Here is a 13,276-nt window from a genome sequence, read left to right as displayed (position 1 = left end):
TTTTGCTTCCGGTGCCGCCATTGGCTGAATTTGTGCACACAAAACACCGGCTCTGGAGCTGCAGAAAGCCAAAATCTGTTTCTGGGATTATTTCAAACGCACCGTGAGTATATTTACAACATGCCGTATTTAAATAGTGACGGGACCGGATAGCATTGCATGCCGGAGAGCGGTTACAGTACCCGGGGGGATATTCTGGGTTTAGCTCCTCACGAATCATCAATAAATCTCCAATTAAATGACACCAAACCTATATTGCTAACAGCACCTTCATGCTGCCTCACATATATGAGCGAAAAATATAGTTTTAAATCTTTTAATTAAACTGGACCAATGTAGCACAACTATTTGATTGTACTTCTACGAGTGACAAATTAAACAGTTTGTGGGGTTATTCTAATTTCTAGTTATGTTTTCTATTAATACTTTTTAATACCTTCCACAGGTGACCAAGTGACTTATTTGTTTAATTTGTATATAATTTATTTTTATTTAAAAGGTGTGATTTTTAATTGAATTGTATTTTATTTTTAATATATATATATTTATATAAATATAATTTAATATAATATATATATATATATATATATATATATATATATATATATATATATATATATATACTATAGTATATATATATATACATATATATACTATATATTATATATACATATATTATATTATATATATATATATATATATATATATATATATATATATATATATATATATATTATATATATATATATTATTTAATTTTTAATGGAAAAATCTATTTTATTTTAAGGCAACCAAGTGTCTCCAAAAAATATTACTCCAATAGACCAATATGACACATCTTTGAATTTGATGTGAGAGATTCTTCTATTTTATTTTTTAATATTTTTATGGGGAAAACTATTTTTATGAATTCTATTTGATCAAATGATGGATTCCCTCAATATCACACAATAATCTGTCTTTTACTGAAGGTGTGAAGCAAGAAAAGGAACAGAGAAAAGGAACAGAGTAAGAAATGTTGGGCTGCTTATGTCTGATCACTAGTTACACTGGGCTGCACACACACACATTGACCAATAGGGGTCACTATTGACAAGAACAAGGGCCCCACGATCTTCCTCTCCTGCTTACACAATGTACCCTAGAATGAATGAGAATCATTGTAACTGGGCGCTGAGTGATGTTAACATGTGTGTGTGTGTGTGTGTTAGCAGCAGCCATGTTGACCTGTGAAATCTGTGGTGAGGAATTGATGTTGGAGGAGGACATGAAGACGCATCTCCTTCTTGTCCACCTGGAAAATGAGCTGCACTGCCCGCTCTGTTCCCTCTCTGGTGTGTCCTATGATGAACTCTGTTACCACATCACATCTTCCCATCCAGAGGAGCAGCACAGAGTGCAGGATCCTGCTCACTTCACATCCAGCGAGAAGCACCAAACCTCTCAGTCCTGCTCAGCTGAGGCCGTCGAAGATGCAGCGTCCACATCGGAGTCTGCCAGGTGCTGTAATGGAACCACAGCTGAGCCCAAACAGCAGCAGCGCTCTCCGTCAACAGAAGGTGATTTCAAATTTCATACTTTGTTTAAGCTGTTGGAGTCGGTGCTGAAATCCTGCTTTGTTCCAGAGAAGCTCTTCTCCTGCCCCATGTGTGCGCTGGTCTGTAGTAGCGCCTCTGTCCTGCAGGAGCATGTCGAGTTGCATCTTCAGGATCAGAGCTCAGCAGAAGGTAGCGTTGAGGTTTCATCGTTGCCATGTACAGAACACTCTGTTCTCTCATTCCATTGTTGTCAGCACACAGCTAATCCGTGGGATCTGACTACACAAACAAGTTCTACACATACAGTACTCCAAGATTAGTCCAATGTTTTTTTAGAATGGTTCATCAGGTGTATACATAGGATTTGTGCATAATTATGTCTGTTTGTTCTCTGTCAGAACTGGATGCCTTAAAATCACCGCCGGCCTGTAATGTGTCAGGTGGGTCTCAGCCTTTTGTGTGATGCATTGTCAACAATACAAAAACCTCCCAATTCACATAAGGTCTGTCGGGAAGCTTTAATCAGCTACCTGACGAAGTGGCTGCGTCACACACGTTCCCTTTTCAGGTAAACAAGTACATTTCTTCTGGATTTTAAGTGCCAGACGTGATAAAGTTAAGCGTTTCACCTGCCAGACATCGGTATGTTTGCACAGGCATTGTAAGTATGTAAAGCTGACATCAGTGCTTAGCTGGAATAACAGGGAAGCTGTTCCCTGCTCACAGCTCTGTAAAGCTCCTAAACTCCTAAATTTGATTGTCAAATAAAAATAGGATCTGCTCCAAACAAGGTGATCACAAGGGACCAAGCACACACTGTTTATCAGACATACCTGTTCTGAACCATCTATACTGTGAGTCCACTGCCTGTTAGAGCAGTAAGGTGCAGCATGTGGTCCTGACAGCCGCAGTGTCTGATGGACACCGGTGACCCTCACCTTCAGCAAAAAAACCATAGAACATATTAGTACCCTCATGTCTTCTCTGCCTGTTATTTGCTGTAACTTGACTCACGCTGATCCTCTCATTGTGTTTTGTAGTTAGGAGATTTGACTGCCCGATGTGCTCTGTAGCCTGCAGCGACAGCTTCTCCCTGCAGGAACATGTGGAGCTGCATTTAGACCAGGGAGCAGCTGTGAACGGTGCAGGTAAGCAAACTGTTCCTTTAAACCCCTCTGCTCCTCTGTTACATTTGATAGATGTATGGATAAATCCGTCTGTGTCGCAGCAGGAAGCCCTGGTTCAGACCTGAAGCTGGCTAGACAGCTTCAACGGGAGGAGGAGGTCCGGCAGGAGAAAGAGGAGTTCAAGAAGCTGCAGGTCTGGACTCTGCATGACATGCTCTGTTAGACAGCAGTACTCGACCACCCTGACCTGTGCTTCATACTGACTGTGTAGGAGCAGTTCGGACTGAGTGGCAGAGGGGGCTACCGCAGACAGATGGAGAGGACCATGGAGAGAGCTGTGGCCCGTGGCCTCATGTCTCCGACAGACTTTCACTGTAAGAGGGCTGAGATGATGGAGACTCTGGCTTCAGGGGTCGATGACGGCACAACCAGAACTCAGGGTATGTTTGCACAGAGTCAGTACCATGGATCTGTAAGTTTGGTTGAATTCAGTACAGTCATCCTTCTGTCCCTGTCTCGGACTCTGGCATTTAATCCATACCCTATGTTGAGTGAAAGGAGACTGTGATCAGTCCATAGTTTACATACAGGCCCAATGTAAGAGTTCACTAAGATCCAACATTTTGCAGTCCTAGAAAAATTCCCAGATGTCCCAGAAATAACAATGTTGACAGTCTCAACATAAAGTTAAAGCAATTGTAGCTGAAATAATGAAGATAAACATGGAGTGCAAAGTTGACAGTATCTCCACAAAACGTTCAGATATTCCCGCAAAGCCGAACGTCTTTGAACGCATCACAAATCAGCTCGCAAAGTGAAAACATAGGATCAAGACCCTGTCGTTGCATGATCGTGTGATCCTCAGAGCTATGTTGCTAAGGCAAACATTTCTGGGGAATGAAGATCCAGATTAACTCATTCCAGGGAAACCAAGAACCTCGAGTCCCCTGCCCAGGACGGGGCACCCCAGGCCCGACCCTGGAATCAGCCCTCTCCCATGGGACATGGCCTGAAAGACATGAGTCTGCCCTTATGTGGGCCCACCATGGCAACCCTGGACTGCCAAAACAGCCCAAAATGTGTTATTAATAATCCTATTTGCAGGATTTTGTACTCTGTAGACCTGCACTTAGATTTTCACGGTAGTTAGCAAGTGGCCGTTCCAAGTACTTCTAGGAACAGTCTGCACACTCCTGTGTGATTATAAATACATAGTATTAAGATTCCTCGCACAGAAGCCTGTTGTTCGTAGCAGCCTCATATCCCTGAACAGGTAGCTAACCAGCACTGAATGCTAACAGCTGAGTGAGTCATGCCGTTTGTATGTTGACACCCCGTCTGTAGAAGGGAAAGTCAAACACAGAGGGAACCACGCTACAGTTGTTGGTACAGTAAGTCAACAGTGTGACTCAAAAACCATTGCCTCCCTCCACAGTATATCTGCTCACACAAAGGTTAACATTACAGCTAAGTGGAGGGATCTCTCTTTTTATTCAGACCACTCTATGATGACTCCAGTGGCAGCACAAACATGAGCCCCCTTGTATCACTATTAGCTAGGAAGTCCTTGTCAAAGCTGTCACTGCTGGTTAGCTAATGCTAACTGCTATCGGACTTTCACACCAGCCAACCCAGTGACATGTTGGAAAATGAGTAACTAAACCTGTGATCATTTTAATCCCGTGGGATAATCTGTTTTTCTGCTAGCGGTAGTCAGCGTCAGGCACATATTGATCAGGGTCTGATCATGATTTAATCAATTTTTTTCAACGGTAAGGATCATACACTGCCTCCCTGCTGGTTTAACAATACACGACGGTGGCTTTGTAGTGTCTGTTGTCACTGTACCGTATCAGCCTCTACATATTTCCAGGTATCGCTCAGCCGGAGGACCTTTCATGGCTCAATAAAACAATAAATCGGGAACATCAAGGTTCACGTTCCTGTTTCAAACTCCCTGTTTTGATCCATGTCTTTATGTTGACCCAGTCCATCTGCATTCCTTCAACCTCAACAAAATGTTCTTTCACTTAGTCCCTGTCATTGTCTGGTTTTGGGGATGGGCTGATGACAGCTGCTATCACACACAGCTGTTCAATAGGGAGGAATGCAAAGGGAGACATATAGACATATATCACTGTGATAATAGTAATGTAATCCAAGGGAACATTAGCATGAAAAGGAGGGTGTTTACATTTGTTCAGTCCTCTGTTCACCTCTGTTCTGTGTAGGTGTGGTGCGAGCGCTGTATGACTACTACCAGACTGAATGCAGAGACAGCGTCCATGTGTGGCTGAGCGCTGACACTGACCACTACTGCTCCTCGGAGGGGGATAAAGGCTGGGGCTGCGGATACAGAAACCTCCAGATCCTCCTCTCCTCTCTACACAGAATAGACACATTTTCGAACGTCTTACAAGGTGTGCATATTTATTTATATATATATATGTGAGTTTTGGGGCACACACTGACTTTATGATAATAAATTCATACATATTTTTGCAAATCCTTACTGGGCTGGATGGAGACAAACATCCCTTGATGTAGATTTATCTCCAGTTCAGTGAGGCTGCTGCAGACACAGAACTACTAGTTTGGTGACTTGTTTCTGTTTACTCAAGGGTGTGAGAGCATAGTATAAACATCTATTAAACAGCTATTTACACTGTGTGTTGGTTGGCAGCCATGCTGTTTACTCAGAGCACATCATGTCATGTTCTTGTTCTGAGTTCTGCTCCAGTGACACTGTTGTTGCAGAGTGATATTCTCAGCTGTGGGTGACAATAGGTACAAAATAAACCTCCACTGCAGCTGTTCTTATCTCACCTTCGCTGAGCTGTGATAATATAACTGTATTATATTTCTTCTCGCCTCCTGCTCTGTACTCGCTCATGTTCTCATTGTTTGCGTTTCCTCCCCAGAGAAGACGGTTCCCAGTATCCCCCGGGTGCAGAGCATGATTGAAGAGGCTTGGAAAGAAGGCCTGGACCCGCAGGGTGCCTCTCACTTCAACCAGCGGCTGCAGGGAACCCGAGCCTGGATCGGAGCCACGGAGATCTACGCCCTCCTCACCTCTCTGAGAATCAGGTGAACCTCCACATCCTCAGGCTGCGTCATGTAACCTGAGTAGCATCATTAACATCATATTTCGCTTCTTTCCTGCTACCTCACCTACACAAACTGTCGACCTGTTGTTGCTGAAAGGTATCACCTTCAGTCAAGTATAGAAATACAATCGGCTGTGACTTTAAGTCTTCATAAAACACGACCACTCCTTTGTTAACTTCATCTTTCCAAACCTACTTCCCTGTCTTTATATTAACACACGTGCTGTACTGTGTATGTTCTCAGGAGTCGCATCATAGACTTCCACACACCCACGGGTCCCGGTGGAACACACCCCCGGCTGTTTGACTGGGTGAAGCAGTACTACTGTCAGTCCAGCACGAGTAGCAGACTGCCCCCCCGACTCATCCAGACCTCCCTGCCTCCACTTTACCTGCAGCACCAAGGTATAGGACGGACACAGCTCAGTTCTGTCCTCTGCAGCGGCTCATTTATTTCCTGATGATTATTATTACCTGCCTACTTTAAACAGACAGCACGGCTCTCCTGCATTCATCCTGCAGTTTCCTTGTTAAAAACATATCATCATAAATCCCACATGGCTTTCACACAGTCCACCAAAGCATCATCTAGTCACAAACACGTTGCTGGATGTCTACATGGAGCAGAACAATAACAGTTATTACCTGAGTGCACCCACACATTCTGTTACTGAAGGCTAAGACTGTTCATATATGGCATATTTCAGCTGTTCTTGCTGCAGACTCACACACTAGCAGGAGGCTTCTGTAACAGTCTGTTCTTGGTTTCATGCTGTGAACATCTGAACTAAATGATTTTGCTTATTCACACAGTCCTCCTGGCAGCTACATCTGTGTGTTGGTGGAGTTTTTAGGCTAAGAAAAGTGAGATACTGAGAAGATATCCTCTGTGTGTGTCAACCTTTTTTTAGACCGCCCTCTGGTCACTGCAGCTTCCAACAACAGATTCTCATAGAGGAGAAAATGGTGGACTGTTTCCATTGGTGGATTAATGAATTTGGTGCTTTGCAGCTTGGTGCCATAGAGGATATGCTGTATTGGGTTACTGGGCAGATGGTGCAATCAATCATCTGCCAAGTATTTCCTGAATGTTCCTGCTCTTTTCCAAACCAGATGGTTCTGAGAAAGAAAAAAAAAAGACTCGGTATCTTCACCTCGTGTGCTCCTGCAGGTCACAGCCGCTCCATCGTCGGCTTGGAGCAGAAGAAGAATGGCAGCCTGTGCCTCCTGCTCCTGGATCCTGGCTGCTCGGCGTCAGAAGCCAGGAAGCTGCTGAGCAGGGACACGGTCTCCACAGCAGTCCATCACATGAGAAAGTTCCCCAGGGGTCTGAAGCACAAACAGTACCAGGTGGTGGCAGCGCAGGAAGTGCTGTCTGCTGAAGAGAAACAGGTGAGCTGTCAGAAGCACATGTCAGTGCCAGTGTATTCTACATCTTATCTGATCTCACTTGGCTGCACTTGAACTAAACAGACAGTGTTTGCTTGTTGACCACAGCATGTTTGCAGACCATGAATGAAGTGTGACACCAAAGTGTCTTAATCTGTTTAACAGCACTCTGTTTGTTTTGACAGATTAGCATCTTGAGCTCCAGGACATTACGTGCAGAAAGGATTCCATGAACAGGAATGTACTTCTGTTTGTTTTTCTTCTGACTTCTGACTCCTTCAGAAGCTTTTATCGCTGTGAATGTTGTAATTTACTCTATTTTCTAATAATAAACTTGGTGAGTTCTCCATCGGCCCCCGTCATGTTCATTCAGTAGTTAAAATTATACATGCTTAACCAGCTACAGAGAAGCTTATGAAATAAAGAATAACGATGACATCGATACGCTGACCTGCAGCAACTGTAAACAGATATTGATGGATCTGGATCTGGATCTGGATCCTGATTGGTCAGTTACAGTTCAGTTGGTCAGTTAATAATTGAAATAATTCATGTATTTCCCCGTTGTTGGGCGTTGTTGAGTGATGAATTAAATGCAGGAGGAGTCTGTCCCGGTGGATTGTATTTTTGTAGCTGTTGCTTTATTTGAGGAGAGGAGTTTAAAACAACATTCTTTTACATTTGATAACTGGGAGTCAAACTATAAAGGAGTGAAAGGAAGGAAGGAGGGGAGGGCAGGGAGCTGTATCTAATTCCATTGACATTACTTTGTGATGTGTGATGTGTGATTGGAGCATAAGTATCTTCCTGTGTGACTACATGAGGACAATTCAGAATCTGTGTAGTTGTTATGTTTAATAAAGAGTCCATCATCAGTCACTCCAGCTCATTCTGTGCAGCCAACAGCCCCTCAGCGCCCGCCCCCCCAAGAGAACCTGGACCCACAGCGTGTTTGTTGTACTTTACTCTAAAAATGAACAGTTATCAGATTACTGATAACTGGCACAGTGCATTGTTTCATCAGAAGAGAACATCCTGAGGAGACCGAGCAGAGAGGCTCCCCTCTGAGTGGTCGCTCATTACCAACAGGGGTGGGGTGAGGGGGTCACCAATGTGGATCTGAACACTGAGTGTCCCTGTGAGCTGACAGCGTGGGAGGTTTGTTGTGGACAGCATGTGAAGCAGAGAATCAGCGTAAATTGTTGTTGCAGAGAGAGAGAGAGAGAGAGAAGTGGGGGTCAGCAAGAGTAAGGAAGAATGTGTCCTGACCTGAGGTTTACAGTGTTTGTTCTGGAGCTGAGCAGCAGCTTCCCTGCTCAAGTATTCAGACGGCATCCACACACACTCCTGAAAAACACACTCTGAGCTTTAAGATCATTGTGGATCAACAGAAACATTATTAATTCATTTATGTTTTAACAGGATTTAAGTGGGACGTTTGGAATTTGTGAAGCATGGCGGAGGTGTGAGCATGTGTTGCTGCATCTGTGGCTTCATGGTGACACCTGTGTGTGAGCTGGATCTCAGGAGAAAGTGCAGCAAAGTCCTGACTCCATGTTCCAGAATCACAGAGCACGCTGTGTGTGAATATCTGCTGATGTTTCGGGTCATATTGGTGCAGAAGCATCCAAACAGCGGACACACACACTTTGTGTGCATGTTGCTGCGTCCGTACTTGGACGTGTGTATGTTTTGGAAAACGCGCACTCGGTTGGAATAAGTGCAGTTTATGCAACATCAAACCAAACCAGACCCGATTGTGCAATTCACCACCCGCAGCTGAGTCGCCACGTTAACCCCCCCTCTGCTCTGCTCTGTCATCAGCTGAGAAGTCCTGGTGGGAAGCGCGCACCCGACGCGTAATAACCGCAGCGTCGGGCGCGCAAGCACACTGAGAGAGAGAGAGAGAGAGAGAGAGAGGGAGAGAGAGAGAGAGAGAGGGAGAGGTGGGACATGCGGCGCGTATTTACAGCGTGAAGCTGGATTCATATAAGGTGTTTCCTGATAGTAGGAGAGAGGAGATCAGCGCGCAGTGGACGCCCTCACTTCAGCGCTGGGTTGGAGAGTGAACGCAGCAGGTAAGAGCCACAGACTCCCACAACTTTCTGTCCTCAGACAAACATCTCTGCTGCTGCTGCATCCGTTCATTAACTAACTCCGCACCTTCAGCTATCATGGAGTTAAATGATGCAGAGAAAAATCCCACACTGGTGCCACACAGAGGCTTCAATTTGATCAGCGGGACTCACGATCCAGATGATGTGGACCAGATTTACAACCTGGAGATCAGAGACTCTGATGTCTTTGTTGTCACATACCCCAAATCAGGTGAGCCTGGTGTCCTGCAGGGACATCTGTGGACTGTCTGTCCCTCACTCCTCTGTGTGTTTGAACTTGATTTAATTTGAAGGAGAGGTGTACTCACCGTGCACCCGCTCTGTGTGACAGGGACCATCTGGATGCAGCAGATCCTGCTTCTCCTGGAAGCGAAGGGAGACGTGTCGGCCATCAATCACCTCAACAACCACTCCAACGGAGACCTCATCCCCTGGATCGAGTTGAACGGCAACAGACAGGCGTTCATCACCGCTCCATCCCCCAGGCTGAGGGTCACCCATCTGCAGCACCAGTTCCTGCCCCCTGCTCTGAGCCAGAAGAAGGGAAAGGTCAGTTCACCGTACTGTGGCTGTCCAGCCAGCACCTGGATGAAACACAGTGCAGATGTGAGCAGTGTTTGTCCATTTGTTTTGTGTATTTTCATTCCTAAGACCACAGTCACATACTGTACATGTGAGGTCAACAGTTCTTCACAGACCTTTGGAGATAAGATGTGGTCTCATCTGTGAGCGGTGCTGGAGGATAAAAACTCACAGAAAGAGACGTCCTGACTGTGGATCAGGTGGTTGTCCTCCACCCTGGCTGCATGCCGATGATGTGTCCTTGGGCAAGACAGTAGAGTAAAGCACTTTGAATAGGTAGAAAAGCATGTGTTTGAATGTGTGGTTCATTAAAGTGCTGCCCTCTGCAGGTCTCCTCGTGTGTAGCCATGGGTCATTGTAGGACAGCCATTAACGAAGCATACCTGCTGTTCCCTGTTCTCTGGTCATGGTGGTTGGATTCCTGCCTGAATGTTTGAATCATCAGATCAGACGGCCTCTATCCTCGTGCTCTCAGAGTCCAAGCAGGCTGTCATGTGCCTTTTACTATGAGAGGTGTAATTGCTGGACCATAAAAGCCTGTTTGATAAAGATGTTTGTTGTTTGTTTAGAGGGTGATCTGGTCTCCACGGGGAACACGAGATCACCTCTCTGACAGACTCTTAATCAACACACAGAGGAGTCCTGGTCTTTAGATTTCATAGGTTGATATTTGTCCTGCCATGTTTGGGGCTTCCTTTAGTTCTTCTTGCACTGCAGTGGCAGGAAATGGTTCAGAACCAAATGATCTCAGTAAGCCTGAGAGGCCAGTTTCAGATCCCAGAAGACTTTTGACTGATGACTGACACAAACTCTGGGCCTGTTTTAGGTGATCTACGTGGCCAGAAACCCCAAAGACGTCCTGGTCTCTTACTTCCACTTCCATAAGCTGGCCAACATGTTGGAAACACCGAAGGACTTTGATGACTTCTTTGAGAAGTTCATGCGAGGAGACGGTAGGAGCAGCGTCTCCTTCTGTCGCCTGAACACAGGACATGCTGCTCGTGGCACTTTGATGAAACTGTGCGTTGTTCTTTGCAGTGTTTGGCTGCAGCTGGTTCGAGCACATCAAGACCTGGTACTCACACAAAGATGACATGAACATGCTGTTCATTACCTATGAAGAAATGATCCAGGTAGGACCCCGCATCGTTTGACATCCTGTATCGTTGTGTGTGTGTCTTTACACCTCAGTGCTGTTTTCTTCAGGACTTGCACTCAGCTGTGGAGAAGATCTCCTCGTTCCTGGGTAAAGAGCTGACGGACGAGCAGCTGGCCAGCGTGGTTAAACACAGCACCTTCAACAACATGAGGAAGATCCCCCAGGCCAGCTATGAGAAGGTGCCAGACGACCTGCTCAGCCACCAGAATGGAAGGTTCATGAGGAAAGGTGAGCGTGTCTGCTGCTGGAGTCTCTGTGTGGAGAGGGTCAGTGTAGCATCCAGTCTGCTTCATATTTATGAAGACATGTTTCCCTTTACGTGATAATCTGACAGCAGGGAGAGAGGAACATTTCAGGGGGAAGGGGAAAGGGGGGCAGGCTGGAACCAAACCGCTGTAATCAGGCCTGCAGCCAGCGGAGCTGTCTGGGTGCCATGAGGCTGCTGCAGCTGCAGATATGGACACAGCTGAAGGAATGAAGCAATGTTTTAGGTCTGTGAACACAAATATGTGCGATTGTAGCGGGAACATTTTACAGAGAAAGGTATGAGAACCAGCCTGTTTCCACATGCAGCAGACAGTGAGGGATGTGACCATCACTCGGTGCGGTGTCAGCGTCCCCGCTGATGAATCTCCCGTTTGTTCTCGTCGCTGTCCTCGAGGGAAACGATTCGCTGCTGCTGTCAGCAGCTCGTCTTTAAACTGTGACTCTGCTGTTGAGGCTTTTCTGTGTTTTTTCTTTGAACGCTGCCAGCTGGAAGCCGGACCAATGGACTGAACAAACACAGTAAAGTACTCGAACAATAATAATATAATAAAAAAAAAAGCAGCAGCTCTGCAGTCACCGTTAATTATCAGAGTGAAAAATGTTCCTGGACGGGACACAGTGGCACCATTTGTGGTCTTACTACTCTTTCTTAGAACGGTCCGCTGATGAATAAACAGACTGTGATGTGAGGACAGATGACTGTAGAGTCTTTCTTTCCTCCAGGCATCATCGGGGACTGGAGGAACCACTTCACCCAGGCCCAGAACGAGCGCTTTGACCAGGTCTTCCTCAGAGAGATGGAGGACTTCCCTCTGACCTTCACCTGGGACATGGGCCACACTGACTGATCGGCCGTCTGTCTCATGAAATGAAGAAGAAGAAGATGATCACAGTTGCAGCTTCATGACATTATTCATGTATTTCCTTCCTTCTGCCATGTCACGTCTATTACTGAATGTTACTCTGCACGGTTCAGTAGCAGCTGGGCGTCATGCCGTCAGACACACAGCAGCGCCTGAAAGGTTTGGGTCACGACCTTTCAGGCGCTGCTGTGAATGCCGAGGAAGAGTTACTGTGATGAAGCCGTCTGTTAGATTTATTAAAGATTTGTAATGAGTGAGCGTCACATGGTCCGTTCTGCTGCTGAATATATGGCCTGTCAGGTCGCCTAATGGAGCGCGTCAGTCTGTACATGAGACTCAGGTCACATGTTAGGAGTCTGATGACTTCAGACCTGCGGCACAAAGAAGCTTCAGGATGTGCAGCGAGCCGAGCGAGAACAACTCCACGCCGAGTATTCCTTTAAAAACCACATTTACTAGCTGCCTGCTGACAGGCTGACCGACCAATCAGAATCAGATGAAGGATTCCAACATTCCAGTCGTCTGAGCGATGACACAAATTTGAGTTTATGCATGTACGGTACTCCGATATTTATATGACACTGATATTGTGTAAACACACTCTCTATCTCTGTATATTTACCATCATGTGTGTGGAAACAGGATTCGACTGAAGCCATCGAGCACTGAGTCTTGGTCCTTTTTCCTTTCTGTGACATATTGCCTGATGATGTAGAGTATATTTTTTGGAATAAACTGTATTTTATTTGACATTTATGACGCGTTTTCTTTCATCCTCGAGGAGTGTGAAGCTGCTGGGACGCATGCAGAATGTGGTTTTAACACATAAGTCATAAGTGAAGCCTCCCGGAACAATCACTGTGTGAATGGCAGCTTTTTGTACTCGGAGGCTTGTAGCTTATGTTGTTCTGCGTTAACAAAGCCTCCTCGAAAACATCACAGCTACTGTTTCAGAGCTGATAATGAGCTGGATGCTCCCCTCCTCCCTATCCTCCCTCTCTCTTTAATCCTGGGGGATCCGGGGAAAGCATCCTTGTGTTGAATAATGAGTTAAATATAATTATATCTCCCTGCATTGTGCCACAGAGCGGTGAACCCCTGCGCCCCCTGTACTCTCTATAGTCCCC

At 45.7% G+C, this 13,276-nt stretch overlaps 2 protein-coding genes across 5 annotated transcripts; both read left to right on the top strand.

Moving 5' to 3' along the window:
* Nucleotides 1-20: 20 nt before the first annotated feature.
* zufsp (zinc finger containing ubiquitin peptidase 1) lies at nucleotides 21-7,508 on the top strand. 4 transcript variants are annotated; one of them, XM_028425996.1, is made up of 12 exons: nucleotides 21-103; nucleotides 1,215-1,559; nucleotides 1,626-1,727; nucleotides 1,937-1,978; nucleotides 2,579-2,686; nucleotides 2,767-2,858; nucleotides 2,937-3,105; nucleotides 4,897-5,085; nucleotides 5,587-5,752; nucleotides 6,017-6,177; nucleotides 6,944-7,164; nucleotides 7,347-7,508. In XM_028425996.1, exons 2-12 carry the CDS (start codon nucleotides 1,220-1,222, stop codon nucleotides 7,392-7,394), a joined length of 1,638 nt encoding a protein of 545 aa, XP_028281797.1. In that variant the 5' UTR covers nucleotides 21-103; nucleotides 1,215-1,219; the 3' UTR covers nucleotides 7,395-7,508. The 4 variants fall into 4 exon arrangements, with proteins under 4 accessions (XP_028281797.1, XP_028281798.1, XP_028281796.1 ...); XM_028425997.1 differs by having other exon boundaries at nucleotides 22-103; nucleotides 1,212-1,559; nucleotides 2,770-2,858; XM_028425995.1 differs by having other exon boundaries at nucleotides 22-103; nucleotides 1,212-1,559.
* A 1,575-nt stretch (nucleotides 7,509-9,083) lies between these two features.
* Nucleotides 9,084-12,901, top strand: LOC114448806 (amine sulfotransferase-like). The gene is made up of 7 exons (XM_028426000.1): nucleotides 9,084-9,239; nucleotides 9,331-9,489; nucleotides 9,610-9,827; nucleotides 10,687-10,813; nucleotides 10,899-10,993; nucleotides 11,067-11,247; nucleotides 12,010-12,901. Exons 2-7 carry the CDS (start codon nucleotides 9,336-9,338, stop codon nucleotides 12,132-12,134), a joined length of 900 nt encoding a protein of 299 aa, XP_028281801.1. The 5' UTR covers nucleotides 9,084-9,239; nucleotides 9,331-9,335; the 3' UTR covers nucleotides 12,135-12,901.
* The last annotated feature ends 375 nt before the right edge of the window (nucleotides 12,902-13,276 follow it).

The sequence above is a fragment of the Parambassis ranga genome, chromosome 16 (genome assembly GCF_900634625.1).
Source record: "Parambassis ranga chromosome 16, fParRan2.1, whole genome shotgun sequence".
Lineage (NCBI taxonomy): Eukaryota > Metazoa > Chordata > Actinopteri > Ambassidae > Parambassis > Parambassis ranga.
Note: the sequence above shows the minus strand (reverse complement) of the source record. Positions and strands in the feature narration are given on the sequence as shown.